Source organism: Symphalangus syndactylus, chromosome 8 (genome assembly GCF_028878055.3).
Source record: "Symphalangus syndactylus isolate Jambi chromosome 8, NHGRI_mSymSyn1-v2.1_pri, whole genome shotgun sequence".
Taxonomy (NCBI): Eukaryota; Metazoa; Chordata; class Mammalia; order Primates; family Hylobatidae; genus Symphalangus; species Symphalangus syndactylus.
In genome coordinates this window covers 28,542,336-28,556,277 of record NC_072430.2, presented here as the reverse complement: position 1 = coordinate 28,556,277, position 13,942 = coordinate 28,542,336, and the positions used below count along the sequence as shown (strand labels likewise).

The window sequence follows — 13,942 nt, the reverse complement described above, 5'->3', positions numbered from 1 at the left end:
GGAACCTGGACCACTCTACTCTCCAAACACACCCTGCTTCATTCTGTGCATGGCGTTCGCTATCCTCAAAACTAGGAACAGCAACCCCAGTCAAGTCCCTGCCTTTCTACCTGCCGAAATCCACCCATCTTTTCAGATACAGAAAGTTCTTCTCAATCTCCCCAATGTGATGAGTCTCTCTTCCATTGAGGAGCATGGTAATTGCACATGCTGTCTCAGAAAAACTATCATATTCAAGTTATTTGTGCCAGGAGTGGTGGCTCAGGCCTATAATCCCAGCACTTAGAAAGGCAGAGGCAGGAGGATAGCTTGGGCCCAGGAGATTGAGACCAGCCTGAGCAATATAGCAAGACCCCATTCTCCACAAAAAAGGGGTTCGGGGAGAAAGACAAAGTTATTTGTGCACCTGTCTTATCTTCCACTATTAGATTCTAAGGTGTGGTTTTTTTTTTTGTTTTTTTTTGTTTTTTTTTGAGATAGTCTCCCTCTGTCATCCAGGCTGGAGTGCAGCAGTGCAATCTTGGCTCATTGCAACCTCCACCCCCACCTTGGGCTTAAGCAATCCTCCTACCTCAGCCTCCTGAGTAGCTGGGACCACAGGCGCATACCACTATGCCCAGCTTTTTTTTTTTTTTTTTTTTTTTTTTGGTAGAGACAGGGTCTGGCCCTGTGGTTCAGGCTGAAGATAAGCTTCTTAAGACGTGGAAATACTCATCTGCATAAACCTCCTTAGCATTTGGTATAGCCCCATACAGAGAGAGAGTATAGAGTAAATGTTAATTGACTGCTTAAACTTCAGCTTGGGGGTTATAAATACAATTCCTTATACTTCTCATGTGAAAACTGCAGTAGTCACGTGTTTAACTTTTACAATAGGAAAGCCTCTGGCAGGGAAAGAAAAGTAACCCGGGGAATTCTTTGTCAGATAGCAAAGAAGCACTTAAAGGCTAATAGGGTGGTGGTAAAAGGACATAGGAACCAGCTTGATAGTTTCCCATTGGCCAAATTTGAGATCAGTGGAGCATCAAAATTTGATACTGCATGTTTTTACACATATTCAAGAACCCAAATTTATGTGGATCATCTGAGGTCAGGAGTTTGAGACCAGTCTGGCCAACATGGCGAAACCCCGTCTCTACTAAAAAATACAAAAATTAGCCAGGTGTGGTGGCGTGCCTGTAGTCCAGCTACTTGGGAAGCTGAGGCACAAGAATTGCTTGAATCTGGGAGGTGGATGTTGCAGTGAGCTGAGACATGCCACTACACTCTAGCCTGGGTGATACATTGAGACTCTGTCTCAAAAAAAAAAAAAAAAAAAAAAAAACTGAATATATTGGCTTCTTTTATGAATCCAGGATAGCTATTATCATGATGCAATTTGGGGTGCAACTTCAGCCAAAAACTGTCCAGGCTTCACGATCTCCAAGCATTCACAGATTTATCCATAGTAATAACTATGTAAGGCATGGCAGAAACAGTGTACTTTACCTTGGGAAGAAGCATATGGTTCTGTATAATGTCCATTATAGTGCAGCTGTGGTGGAGGAGGCATCACGTAGGGCTGGGGTTTAGGCTAAGAAATGGAGAGTTGGACACAGGGTTAAAACACATTGCTTGTGTAATACAGGTAAAGTTATTATCCACTGGATTCTTTCTGTTAAAAAAAAAACTTCTAAAGGAATTAAATATATTACATATGGAAAATAAACATGAAGACACAGTAGTTCTTAACATTTCTAGCATTTCTGTTTCCCCAAATGGCAATGCCAAGCCCTATGACTGATACCAAGGACATTGGCCTCCACAAGAAAATCTGCATCTAAAAAATTAAGAGCAAGAAGGAATAGATACAGATTTCCTTGTATAAACATTTGAACATAAGAAGCTTATATGTATTACAGTCAATCTTATAAAAGTCATCTAGTATTTTAAATATATACCAACTTAGGATTACTCTTGGCCAATAGTCTAAGTTCTTAATATTAAAGTCAGACCTAATATTCAAATATGTATAATATAATAATATAAATATCAGGTTGGACCTATGGGAAAAAATTACCATTTCTTTGTTAAAAATGATGAAATATCAATACACTTTTATGGTTCAAACTCAAAATTAACAGTATTGAAAGCATATTTTATTAAGGAAAAACATCACTAAAATATAAAAGCAATCATATTTTCCTTGTTTCTTACCAGAGGCGTCCTTGAAGAAGACCTCCTCCTGATGGGGTTCACTGTGACGGTCTGAGTTTGCCTATAAAATAGGATGTCTCTGAGAAGGGCACATACACACTCTCTCTTTAATTCTACCAAAACAAGACACAGGAACGTAAAATAATAAATCTACGGCAAAAAAAAAGACAAGCTATCTAAGTCATGAAGTGTCAGAGAAAAGAAGGGAGGTTCTCTGTCAGCCCGTGGGGCCTCAGCCCTTTCCTGCTGCCCCAACCCCTCAACCTGCCCTGTGGTTTCAGGCTCCCCACACAGCATCATCGCCTGGACCCACAAAGGGATCAGAGCATCTTTCCCAGGCCCATCCAATAAACCTTTGGATTAGCCATAAGCAGTGGGGAAAGAGACAAGACTACATCACCCACACACTTGTCACAGGAGAAGCTGGATTCAGTGCAAATGCAAATGTGTTTCTCCTATGAGCTGGGGAGCCCTGGGCCCCTCCACTAACCTTCCTCCCGGGGGACCATCCATTGTCAACCCAGAAGCCTCAAGCAGTAAGAACTGCCTTTAATTAAAAGTCTGTTAACCACAGACTACAAACATAATAAAGAAATGAATTTATAATTTTAGTGACAAGAATCTACATTTCCAAGTGCAGTAAGCATGCTCCTGTAGACCCAGCCTCTTGGGAGCACCTTGGGCCCAGGAGTTCAAGACCAGCCTAGACAACATAGTGAGACCCCATCTTTTAAAAAACTCAAATATAAAAAAATTTCAAACATACATAGTTTTTAAATCTACATTTCCTCTAAGGAACCAAGGGAAAGCAAAGCACAAGATTTGGTTCAGTGAGCCCATGGTAAACCCATTTACCTTTCTTTGCAAGAAATGTCTGATTTGTTTTGAATATACTTTTTAAAAAACACCTAAGGCCAGGCGCAGTGGCTCACACCTGTAATCCCAAACTTTCAGAGGCCAAGGCGGGTGGATCACCTGAAGTCAGGAGTTCGAGACCACCTGGCCAACATGGTGAAACCTCATCTCTACTGAAAATACAAAAACTAGCTGGGCATGGTGGTGGGTGCCTATAATCCCAGCTACTTGGGAGTCTGAGGCAGGGGAGTCACTCTGCCTCTGAGGCAGAGATTGCAGTGAGCCGAGATTGCGCCATTGCACTCCAGCCTGAGCAACAAGAGCGAGATTCTAGTCTCAAAAAAAAAAAAAAGTACCTAAATGTATTAGGGAGTGCTGATAAATACTAATGTGATAATGTAAGATTTTAAACTATTCCCACAGCAACTTCTATCTTTAAAAAAACAATAAGGTAAAAAAAAGGAAGCAGAAACAGAAAAGCCTGTTTGTAACTATTGTTTTTAAATAAAGGCAAGATTTTTTTTTTTTTCTTCTGTGTGGTCAGTTTTACTGCAAGATCTAGGAACCTAAACACACTGGATTCTTGGCTTTGTTGATGACATGTAGTTTTGTCAAAGCACTTTTTCTTAGACCTTTTACCACCTATTCCTGGTTCATGTACTTATGTAACACATAATCACTGATTACAAAAATATTTTGTGACCTTTGGTTACAGTGTTCTAAGGACTAATTACTAGAAAATCCATCATGACAAAGTGAATATTCAATCCATTTAAGCAAATTTACCATAATATCAAGCCTCATGTCTCATAAATTAACATTACTCTTAGCACTCTGAAAACTAGTATCTTATATTCAAAAACCCTGAATATTAGCTTATTTTTATAAGACTTTTGAGATAAAAAGAAAACTAGTACATACTAGTTTTAACATCAGGTGATTACAACTGCTTTTACTAGCTTTTATAAATAATTTCATTTCTTTGTTACTGGAAAGTATTCAGGCTGTTAATGAAAAATAAATGTCTCTTTTCCAAAAGATGTTCCATTCTTCCAGTATTTATTTTGGTGAGACAAGTCTGCATGGCGTATCTGGGCTTTTAAAAAAAAAAAATACTCCTTAACTGCACATTAATATATTCCTTAAAATTAGTGCCCACAAATTAGCCAGGTGCGGTGGCAGACGCCTGTAATCCCAGCTACTCAGGACGCTGAGGCAGGAGAATCGCTTGAGCCAAGGGGGCGGAGGTTGCAGTGAGCCGAGATCACGCCACTGCACTCCAGCCTGGGCGACAGAGTGAGACTCCATCTCAAAAAAAAAAAAAAAAAAATAGTGCCCAGAATTTGAAGACGCTGCATTTTTGCAGCCTTGAAATTTACTTTGTCTCTGGTTATTCTTCATTGTCAGGACTAGGTTTAGGCAAACTGGGTCCTTTGAACCCTGTGTTCAGTCTAGCAGAGACTCACTGTCTAGATGGACTGAACTTAAACTTTTAAAGTACTATAAATTCACAAGGATTGCCAACAGAATTCTCTGTCAACAAACTCCAACAACATGTCCATAGTTGCCCAGCCTGGGGCAAAAATAAAACACAAAACCCAAGGATGCAGAGCTTCAGCACATGGGCGGCCCTCCCACACTGATAGCTATCTTGGCGCTCTTGCCGCAGCACCCAGTGTGGAGGCGAACACTGCCCACTGTAGTAGCCGGCTCTACTAACAAAACAAACTACAAAAGCATGTACCTGCCAAAGTGCTTGACCCAGGCAGCCGCGCCATCAGTTCTAATAGTCTAACCTTCTCTTTGTTCTTGGCATTGTTCTTATAAATGCAGTTTACTCTGAGACCAGCTATCCTCAACTTGGCATACAAGAGAAAACCATGTAACTGTTGGCTGTGGTTTCCAAACTTTTTGGTCAGTTACTGTGTTGATGGGTGCTGCTAAATAACTGAGAAGAAATCACGTGCGCCAAAGAAGACAAAATAAAACTTAAAAAGGCTGAGCCAGGCGTGGTGGCGCATGCCTGTGTAGTCCCAGCGACTGGGGAGCCTGAGGCAGGAGGATCCCTTGAATCCAGGAGTTCATGGCTGTAGTGCACTATGATCACATCTGTGAATTCCCACCATATTCCACCTGGGAAACTGGGATACTAGGACCTGGTGTCTTTAAAAAAAAGAAAAAAGGCTGCCAGCCCAAGTAAAATCAATATTATTTACTGACACTGTGCTAAGGACTGTACGTGATTATCTCGTGGAATGTGAACACCGAACCCATAAGGGAGGGCCAGTTATTATCCTGATTTTGCAGATAAGGAAAGTGATACGTAGGTTCAGTAAGTTGCTCCTGGTCACACGGCAAACAAGTAGTAGAACTGGCATTTGAACCAGCAGGTCTGTCAGATTCCTGAGTGTATGTGTCTAACAATCATGTGTCCAACTTGCTCCCCAAGCCCAACTAATCTGTAAGCTCCGTGGAGGCAAGATGTGGTATCCCTGGTGCCTTTGCTGAGCAAATGAATGGCTAACAAGTGAGGACTAAAGTGATGCTTATTACTAAGCATTTACAGCTGAGCTTGTATTTCTACACCTCGTCTGAATTTTGCTTTGTAAGTTTCCTTTCTTATATGATGAAAGGGAGTTAAGATTTTGACAAACAAAAAAATGCCATTGATAGCTTATGCACTAATAGATAGTTCAAGGAATAGATTCCTTCCTGTAATCCCAGGTACTTAGGAGGCTTAGATGTGAGGATCGCTTGAGGACAGGGGTTTAAGACCAGCCTGGGCAACATAGCAAGACCCCATCTCTAAAAAACTAAAAAAAAAAAAATTAGCCAGGCGTAGTGGCACACGCTTATAATCCTGGCTACTTCAGAAGCTGAGGGCTGAGGCCAGTGGATCCCTTAAGCCCAGGAGTCTGAGGTTACAGTGAGCTATGATCACACTACTGCACTCCAGCCTGGAAGACAGAGCAAGACCCTGTCTCTTTAAAAAAAAAAAAAAAAAAAAAAAAGTGTTAGATGGTGGAAATACCTAGCAAATGTTTATAGTAAGGGTAAGGAAGAATAAATGCTCTCCTCCCAGCCTACACTTGGGTAGACCAGGGCTGCATCCAAGCTGCTTACAGGTCACTGACTTGGCTCTGAGATGCCTGCTCCTACTGTTCACCCTCCTACCAAACCCCGCTTTGGGTGTAGCTTCCTGGCATTGTGGGCAGGGAGAGGAACAAAGCCAGCAGAGATCATCTCAGGTAACTGGGAAGGAATACTGATGGAGGGAGAGGCCCTAGCGTCACTCCAGCCCCATGACATTTGTGGTTTTCTTTTTTTTCTGGAGACGGAGTCTTGCTCTGTTGCCCAGGCTGGAATGCAGTGGTGCGATCCTGGCTCACTGCAACCTCCACCTCCCAGGCTCAAGCGATTCTCCTGCCTCAGCCTTCAGAGCAGCTGGGATTATAGGCACCCGACACCACGCCCAGCTAAGTTTTACATTTTTAGTAGAGATGGGGTTTCACCATGTTGGCCAGGCTAGTCTTGAACTCCTGGCCTCAGATAATCCACCTGCCTCAACCTCTCAAAGTGCTGGGATTACAGGCATGAGCCACCGCGACCGGCCGACATGTGTGGTTTTCTAGGGTGACACTGACCTTTATCCATATAAGAACCCACTCAGAAAAAGCCGCTGCCTCTCCTCAGCTCTACCAGGGGTCCAAGTCCCCATACCCAGAGGTCCCATTGTTTGGCCTTGTGGCTGCTCCTCCTCTCCCCCTCCTACCTCTTCCTGCCCTGCTCCTTCACATGGATCCATGGGAACTACTGGGTCCTCTCTACACTTCTGGGGCTCAGGGGACTGGAATGGGATAGGGGCTGCTCTATCTTCTTCCAGACTTCCTATAGTCTCTTCAAGCCCTGCAGTAGGCCAAGAAGAAGACGGGGTAAACCCTTTCCCTTTCCAGGCAGGGCCTACTTTAGTCAGTCTCTTGATTACAAAAATCTCCAGAACCAAAGTGGACACCGGGTGCTATGTTCACCAACACCCCTGAGCTGCAGGGAGCACTCACCAGCCATCTCACTGTGCTCAGTGAGCGGCCTGCTGTGGTCTGAAATACAAGTTTCCCTTCTGGAGAAAGTCTCTTGAACCCTCTATCACTTGGCTGTGCAGGTTCAAGGATACCATCCTCCCTTTCCCTCACAGAAAAGGGCAGGGGAGCCACCTACACCAAGGGGCCTCTCACGACTCCCCAACTCTCCCGGCATTTTCCTTATATAAATCAGGGAGGGTGATTACAGCATGACCAGTTCTGGGGCTTAGAGTGAGAGACAGTGGGTTTGAAGCAGATTTCTGACCTAACAGGTTGACATTATTATGTAATTTAATTCCCAATTCAACCCTAAAGGAATATTAAGTATAAAAGTCTCAATATCCTCACTTTATAATTTTAAAAAGACAGATTGTTATCCATCTAACATTTTTAAAGTTTGGATAACAATCATTCTGTTATCTAAGGCACTTTGTCAGGGGGTGGAGGGGGATGGCTGTTGGATTATGCCATTGTATAAATACTAAAATATAGTTATCTGGGTCAAGATTAGATGAGTCACATAAGGCCATCCCAAGCACCAATAAACTATAGATCAGGACTGGGGGTGAAGGGGACACCCTGGGACTACAGTTCCCCTTTCTGTGCAAGTCGAGTCTATCTCCTGGGCCCCCAGTCACCGCAGCCCAAACCAGATGTCCAGAAGCCACTGTCCAGTTCCAGGCCAGAGGCAGTTTTGTTAAATGCCTATCATGCTTTAGTTTACCCATCTGGCCCATGACAACAAGTCTACCAATACTTCAGAATCATAATATTGGAACATGACTAAACAGTCTATATTGAGAGCCTTTAAAACATGGCTATAACAATTAAAGTTCTTTTCATTTTATTATCAAGCACATTTTAAAAGCTAATATTAAAAGCTTCATTTACTTTATGTGGGAAACACTCATGATGAAATATATTAGTTCCCTACAGAATGAATCATAAGTAATTACATAGGAATAGCTCATGGAAATCGACTGCCACAATCTATTGGATATATAGAGATTGAAAACAAACTTTGGAAGACAGCCCTTTAAACATAACTATTCCATTTTAAAAAGAATCAGGTGTTCCTTATTTAGGTATAATATATGCAACTGATGACATTAATGTAGTTTTGTTCACACTTGCCAATAAATAGCAATATTCCAAAAACTAGAGCTGAATTTCTAAGACTCCATTATTTACCATAATCAATCATTTGTTGCTTTTCCCTCTTCCCTCTTTTACTTATTACAAGTTGTTAATTTGCAAAAAAAAAAAAAAAAAAAAAAAAACAGGCACTAACCACCCACCAATATGGATGCCTCATGGAAAGGGATTATGTTTTATGGTTTATTCAAAATGTAGATTCTCCACTATTTTCCAGAGAAGAACTGAGGTAATAATGGCTCAATATTATGAACACTTAACTTATTAAAGTCTTTAAAATGAAAATGCTGTGGTCCAACAGACTGCATTATCTACTGCTTGAATCTTAGAACTTACTTCTGCATAGAAATCATGCCACATACGGCTGGATAACCAGGCCAGCCCTAGGGAACCCCAAAGGCAAGTAGCACTACTGAATATCACCACCAGGGGGAACACTTTCATATGCAAATACACCCAGGCCCCTAGCGGAAACCGCTTCCCATATTTACAAAGAAAGAAGGTTCCTCCTCCCTGTCAGTGCTTACGAAAATCCCATCACCAGACCAGTTGTGGGGACTCGGATGCAAACATGGTGCAGGGGAAGGCAAAGAAGAGATAGGGACTGGGCCATACATGCAAACCACTGGGCAGCTCCCCGGCCGGGTGGGCATCCCTGCATGTTATCTTTACACTGCTGCTCCTGCCCAGAGTTTCTCTCACACCCTGCAAGACAGAAGGCACTTCCACAGCCTTTCTCCCTCCTTCCTGGTGCTAAGGGACAAAATGCTCTTGTTAGACTTTGCCTCCACCCCATGCCTCATTTACAATCTGTAATAAAAGGAAAAGACAAAGGAGCAAAAGTGCTCTTCTCCCCTGTGACTCCCATCACTGCCACACTCCAGCTCCCATCGTTCACTAAGCCCTTACGCACCGGGCACCTTGCCACACAGGGGACACGAAGATGAGGAAGAGGAGACCCTACCCTCATGGAGCTTCATCAAACAAGAGAGACAGATCAAATCCATATGAAAAGAGCAGGCAGGAACTACTCTAACAGGCTAGCACAGCGGCTAAGAGCACAGGCTCGAGTCTTGCTGCTCCACTTACTAGCTGTGTGGCAGGGCAAGACATTTCACTTCTCTAAGTCTCCATACCTTCATCAGTAATGGGATAGTAATAATTGTGCCCAACAGGGTTACTGTAAGGATTAAAGAAAATAAAAGCTCTCAGTATAATGCTTGACACAGAGCAAGCATTTACTAAATTATTGTTATGAATTATTCGGGTCATTGTTATAAAAGAGGTAGAAAAAACAACTTTCAGAGTGATATCGAGGTCTAAGCAAACTGATGCTTGGTGGTGTCTACGGGGGCTGTATTTTAAGCTCAATCTTGAAGAATGACTAAGAGTCTGTCAGAGAAGGGAAGGAAGGACATTTTAGCAAAGGCCTGGGCTGGGGGCATTCACATGATAAGGAAAGACGCCTTCCTGGAGTCAGACTGCAAGGCCAACTGGGCTGGGGCAGCTAACTCCAGAGAAGGACCTCAGGATTCTGCCCTTAATCCTGTACCCGGGACGGGGTGGGTGAGAGGCACATGCTCAGATTTGTTCCTGACATGTAACTTCAAGAGCAGTGCTACATATTTTGCTTATCTATCCAGAAGACTGACTGCATACAGATGACATAGGGCATGGGGGGCCAAGGGGGAGGCAGCTCCAGGAGGCACCTCCAGAAATGGACCAGGGACAAGAGGACAGCTTAAAGAAAGGTTGTGGGAATTGAGTGAAACATTTCAGGTCTCAGCTTAGATGTCACTTGGCTGGGTAGCCTTTCCTATCTTGGCAGTTCTGGGTGAGGTACCGTTTTCCTAAGGGATCTTACAGCACCAAGACATCTCAAATCAGAGCTCTTAACACTTGTATCTATAGATTAGTTGAACAAATTCATTAAGGCCGACAGTGAGCCAGGCCCTTGCTTGGCACGGGGAATATAGCACTGAAGGCAGGGAAGAGTGTCTGTCCTCAAGCACTGCTCTAGAGCTTACCTGCTGGCAGGGGATACAAGCAAACAAGCAAACAAACAAATATAGAAATTCACGTGGTGCTAAGTGCTATAAAGAACAAAACAAAGTTAAAGGGTAGAGACAAATCGTAGTGGAAGGGGCGTACCATAGGACAATCAGGGACAGCCTCTGAAGAGGGTCATATCTGACCAGACAGCAGGCTGCAATGAGGGAGCAAGGCACGTGGAGACCTGGGAAAAGAGCAAGGACAGCGTCCCCTAGGGTGAGGCACATCTGCAGCCTAGCCAGGATACCACTGTGGCTGCAACAGAGCAAGCAGGGAGGAGGATAAAAGACATAAGGTTGGAACCAGGCAAGGACCACACTGTGTATGGCCTCGTACTTTTATCAGAAGTAAAATGGGACCAGGCATCGTGGCTCACACCTGTCCAGCACTTTGGGAGGCCGGGGCGGGAGGATCCCTCAAGTCCAGAAGTTTGAGACCGGTCTGGGTAACATAAGGAGATCCCGCCTCTATAAAAAACATCAAAAAATTAACCAGGTACACACCTGTAGTACCAGCTACTCAGGAGGCTGAGGTGGGAGGATCACCTGAGCCCAGGGAGGTTGAGAGGCTGCTGTGAGCCATGATCATGCCACTGTACTCAGCCTGGGTGACAGAGCTGTCTCAAAAACAAACTAAAAAAATTACTTAAAAAAAGAAGTGGAATGCCAAAGGAGGGTTAAGAAGAGTGAAAGGATCTGGGCAGGGTGCGGTGGCTCACGCCTGTAATCCCAGTACTTTGGGAGGCCTAGGTGGGTGGATCAGGAGGTCAGGAGATCGAGACCATCCTGGCCAACATGGTGAAACCCCATCTCTACTAAAAATACAAAAAATTAGCCGGGCGTGGTGGTATGTGCCTGTAGTCCCAGCTACTCAAGAGGCTGAGGCAGGAGAATCACTTGAACCCAGGAGGTGGAGGTTGCAGTGAGCCAAGATCGTGCCACTGGATTCCAGCCTGGGCGACAGAGCAAGACTCTGTCTCCAAAAAAAAAAAAAAAAAAAAAAAAAAAAAAGAGTGTCAGGATCTGATTCAGGTTAAACTAAGATCATTCTGGCTGACATATGGAAAATAAGCTACAGGCAGCGAAGGCACAGAAACAGGAAAGTCAGAAGGCTACCTCAATATTCTGATGAGAAGCAGTGGCAGCTAGCACTAAGCTGTTAGCACGAGTGGTAAACATGGTCAGGTTTGATACCACATCCAATTCATCAGCAAGTTCTGCCAGCTCTATCTTCAGAATATACAGGCAGTAGTATATATTCACCACAACTTTCAGAGTGGTTTTGAGGACTAAGCAAACTAAATGCTTGTGGTGGGATGCAGGAGTCAAGAGCTCAAGGAGGTTCGGGCATGGTGGCTTACGCCTGTAATCCCAGCACTTTGGGATGCCAAGGCAGGCAGATCACCTGAGGTCGGAAGTTCAAGACCAGCCTGACAACATGGAGAAACCCTGTCTCTACTAAAAATACAAAATTAGTGGGGTGTGGTGGCGCATGCCTGTAATCCCAGCTACTCGGGAGGCTGAGGCAGGAGAATCACTTCAACCGGGAGCTCAGGGCGAGGACAGGCCAGGAGAAGCCCCCTAGAGGAACGGATTTGGAGAAAAGGCCTCAGGACCAAACCAGCAAAGGTGACTGAGAAGAAACAGCCTAGAAAGAGGAAGCCGAGCAGGGGGTGGTGTCCTGGCAGCTGAAGAAGAGCAGGATTCCAGAAGGATGGAAGGAGCTGTCGGAGGATCAGTACTGCGGAGCGGTCAAGTGAGAGAACTCGTAAAATGATCACTGCACGAAAGTCACCTGACCACAACAAGCAGCGTCAGTAATGTGGAGGCTTAGGGAAAACAGGATGGAAGGAAGGAAACAAACAAGCATACACAACTCTCTTGAGGAAACCTGCTATTAAGGAAAGCAGAGATATGGTGCAGAGGCTGGAGGGGAATATAGATGAAGGACAATATTTCACATGTGCAATATCACCGTGTGCTTTACTGATCTGGCAGACAGTGAGGAACCCATGTGGGCTAAGAAAAATGCACACCAGGAAGGAGGGGGAAAAATTCTTCAGATGGCTGGAAAAGCTGAATAATCTTTAATGACTCAAAATGCTGACCAGAGGATTGATTGAAACAAATAAAGGATATTATTCCCTTTTTACCTTTCAAGAATTAGAATGGTTCTCGTAACTAGTTGAAATAAATCTTAGAGGCATACAATGTAGTTATTAGAAGTTGGTCCAAAGCTAAAATGAGGAAAACAGCTATAGGATCAAAAAAAGATGTCAACTGATAAAATGTCTTTCTGGAAGATACAGTATACTCAAGATTACAATTTCTAAATTCATTATTTTTGATAATTTCCATGAGCAGGACATACTTACAGGTTACACTGGTTTAGTCTGTAAAACTTGTGTCGTGCAACACAAAGTCTCCAAATGTATTTTGCTGTTTCCATGTCTTCCTAGCAAACAAAATAGGAATAAAGCAATATGAAAGCACACATACAACTTGATACGTTTAATGCAGAGTTTGTCTAAAGACATAATGTGTGACATCATATGACAAAGTCACTTTCAGAACACTATAAGCCTTTCATTTTCCAACACTGTGCCCATGGTATGAATACCACAAGTAGGATTTAATTTATGAAGACAAAACAATCTGTTCTAACAGTGTGATTCTCATATTAAACAGTTTCAAAATGACACAGGAATCTAAAAACTATCAAAATACCAACTTTCATTCTTGCCAAATATACTCAAAGACATTTTTAAACAAAAATATTACTCAGTAACTCAATATTGCCTTTGTCAAGACAGCAAAAGCAAGTAACTGTTAAACAACATTTCTTCAGAGCTATTCATTTATCAATGAAATTTAAGATATCAGTGCTTACTTTCTCCCCCACTTAATCCCTAAAGTTTAATTTAAAGATTATCATGATCAGACAGTAGTTATCCAAAGACTCATTCATTCTGCATTTACTGAGCAGCCATTTTTTGCCAACTGCCATTTTGCAAAATACTATATGATAAAACTGCATGTTTTATACAATTAGGAAATACTATAATTTTAATGCTGCCTGCCTCCAAACACATATAGGCACGCAGAAGTAGAACTTGTTAACTTTTAGGAATAACATTCCATGCAGACCCCTAATGTTTACTCACAGTTTGAAATTGGATGGTCTCCTCTTTATTTGCCAGCTCTAATGTAAAAAAGGACTTGTTGTGGGACATGTTGGCAATGTCATGCCACCTAAAGAACAGCAAATAGAGAATTGGCAACGTGAGTGCCCATGGGGGAAACAAGGAGATAGAATACACAAGTTTTCCCTAAGCCTGATGTGTAAGTTAGTATTTGGTAACATTTTTGAGAAAAACGAAAAACACGAGACCAGCCTGGCCAACATGGTGAAACCCTGTCTCTCTTAAAAATATAAAAACTAGGCCGGGCGTGGTGGCTCATGCCTGTAATCTCAGCACTTTGGGAGGCCAAGGTGGACAGATCATGAGGTCAAGAGATCGAGACTATCCTGGCTAACACAGTGAAACCCCGTCTCTACTAAAAATACAAAAAAAAAAAAAATTCGCCAGGCAGGTAGCAGGCACC

General features: G+C 43.1%; 1 protein-coding gene and 1 long non-coding RNA gene across 2 annotated transcripts in view; one reads left to right on the top strand and one right to left on the bottom strand.

The window, feature by feature from the left end:
* PTPN21 (protein tyrosine phosphatase non-receptor type 21) overlaps positions 1-13,942 on the bottom strand; it is an 87,394-nt gene that overhangs the window by 17,776 nt on the left and 55,676 nt on the right. The window contains exons 10-13 of the mRNA XM_063645500.1: positions 13,501-13,588; positions 12,712-12,791; positions 2,197-2,257; positions 1,489-1,573 (exon numbers count right to left, since the gene is read on the bottom strand). Of these exons, the coding sequence (XP_063501570.1) occupies positions 1,489-1,573; positions 2,197-2,257; positions 12,712-12,791; positions 13,501-13,588 (314 nt within the window). The remainder of the gene's footprint in view (positions 1-1,488; positions 1,574-2,196; positions 2,258-12,711; positions 12,792-13,500; positions 13,589-13,942) is intronic.
* LOC129487573 (uncharacterized) overlaps positions 1-13,942 on the top strand; it is a 61,691-nt gene that overhangs the window by 29,565 nt on the left and 18,184 nt on the right. The window lies entirely within an intron of this gene.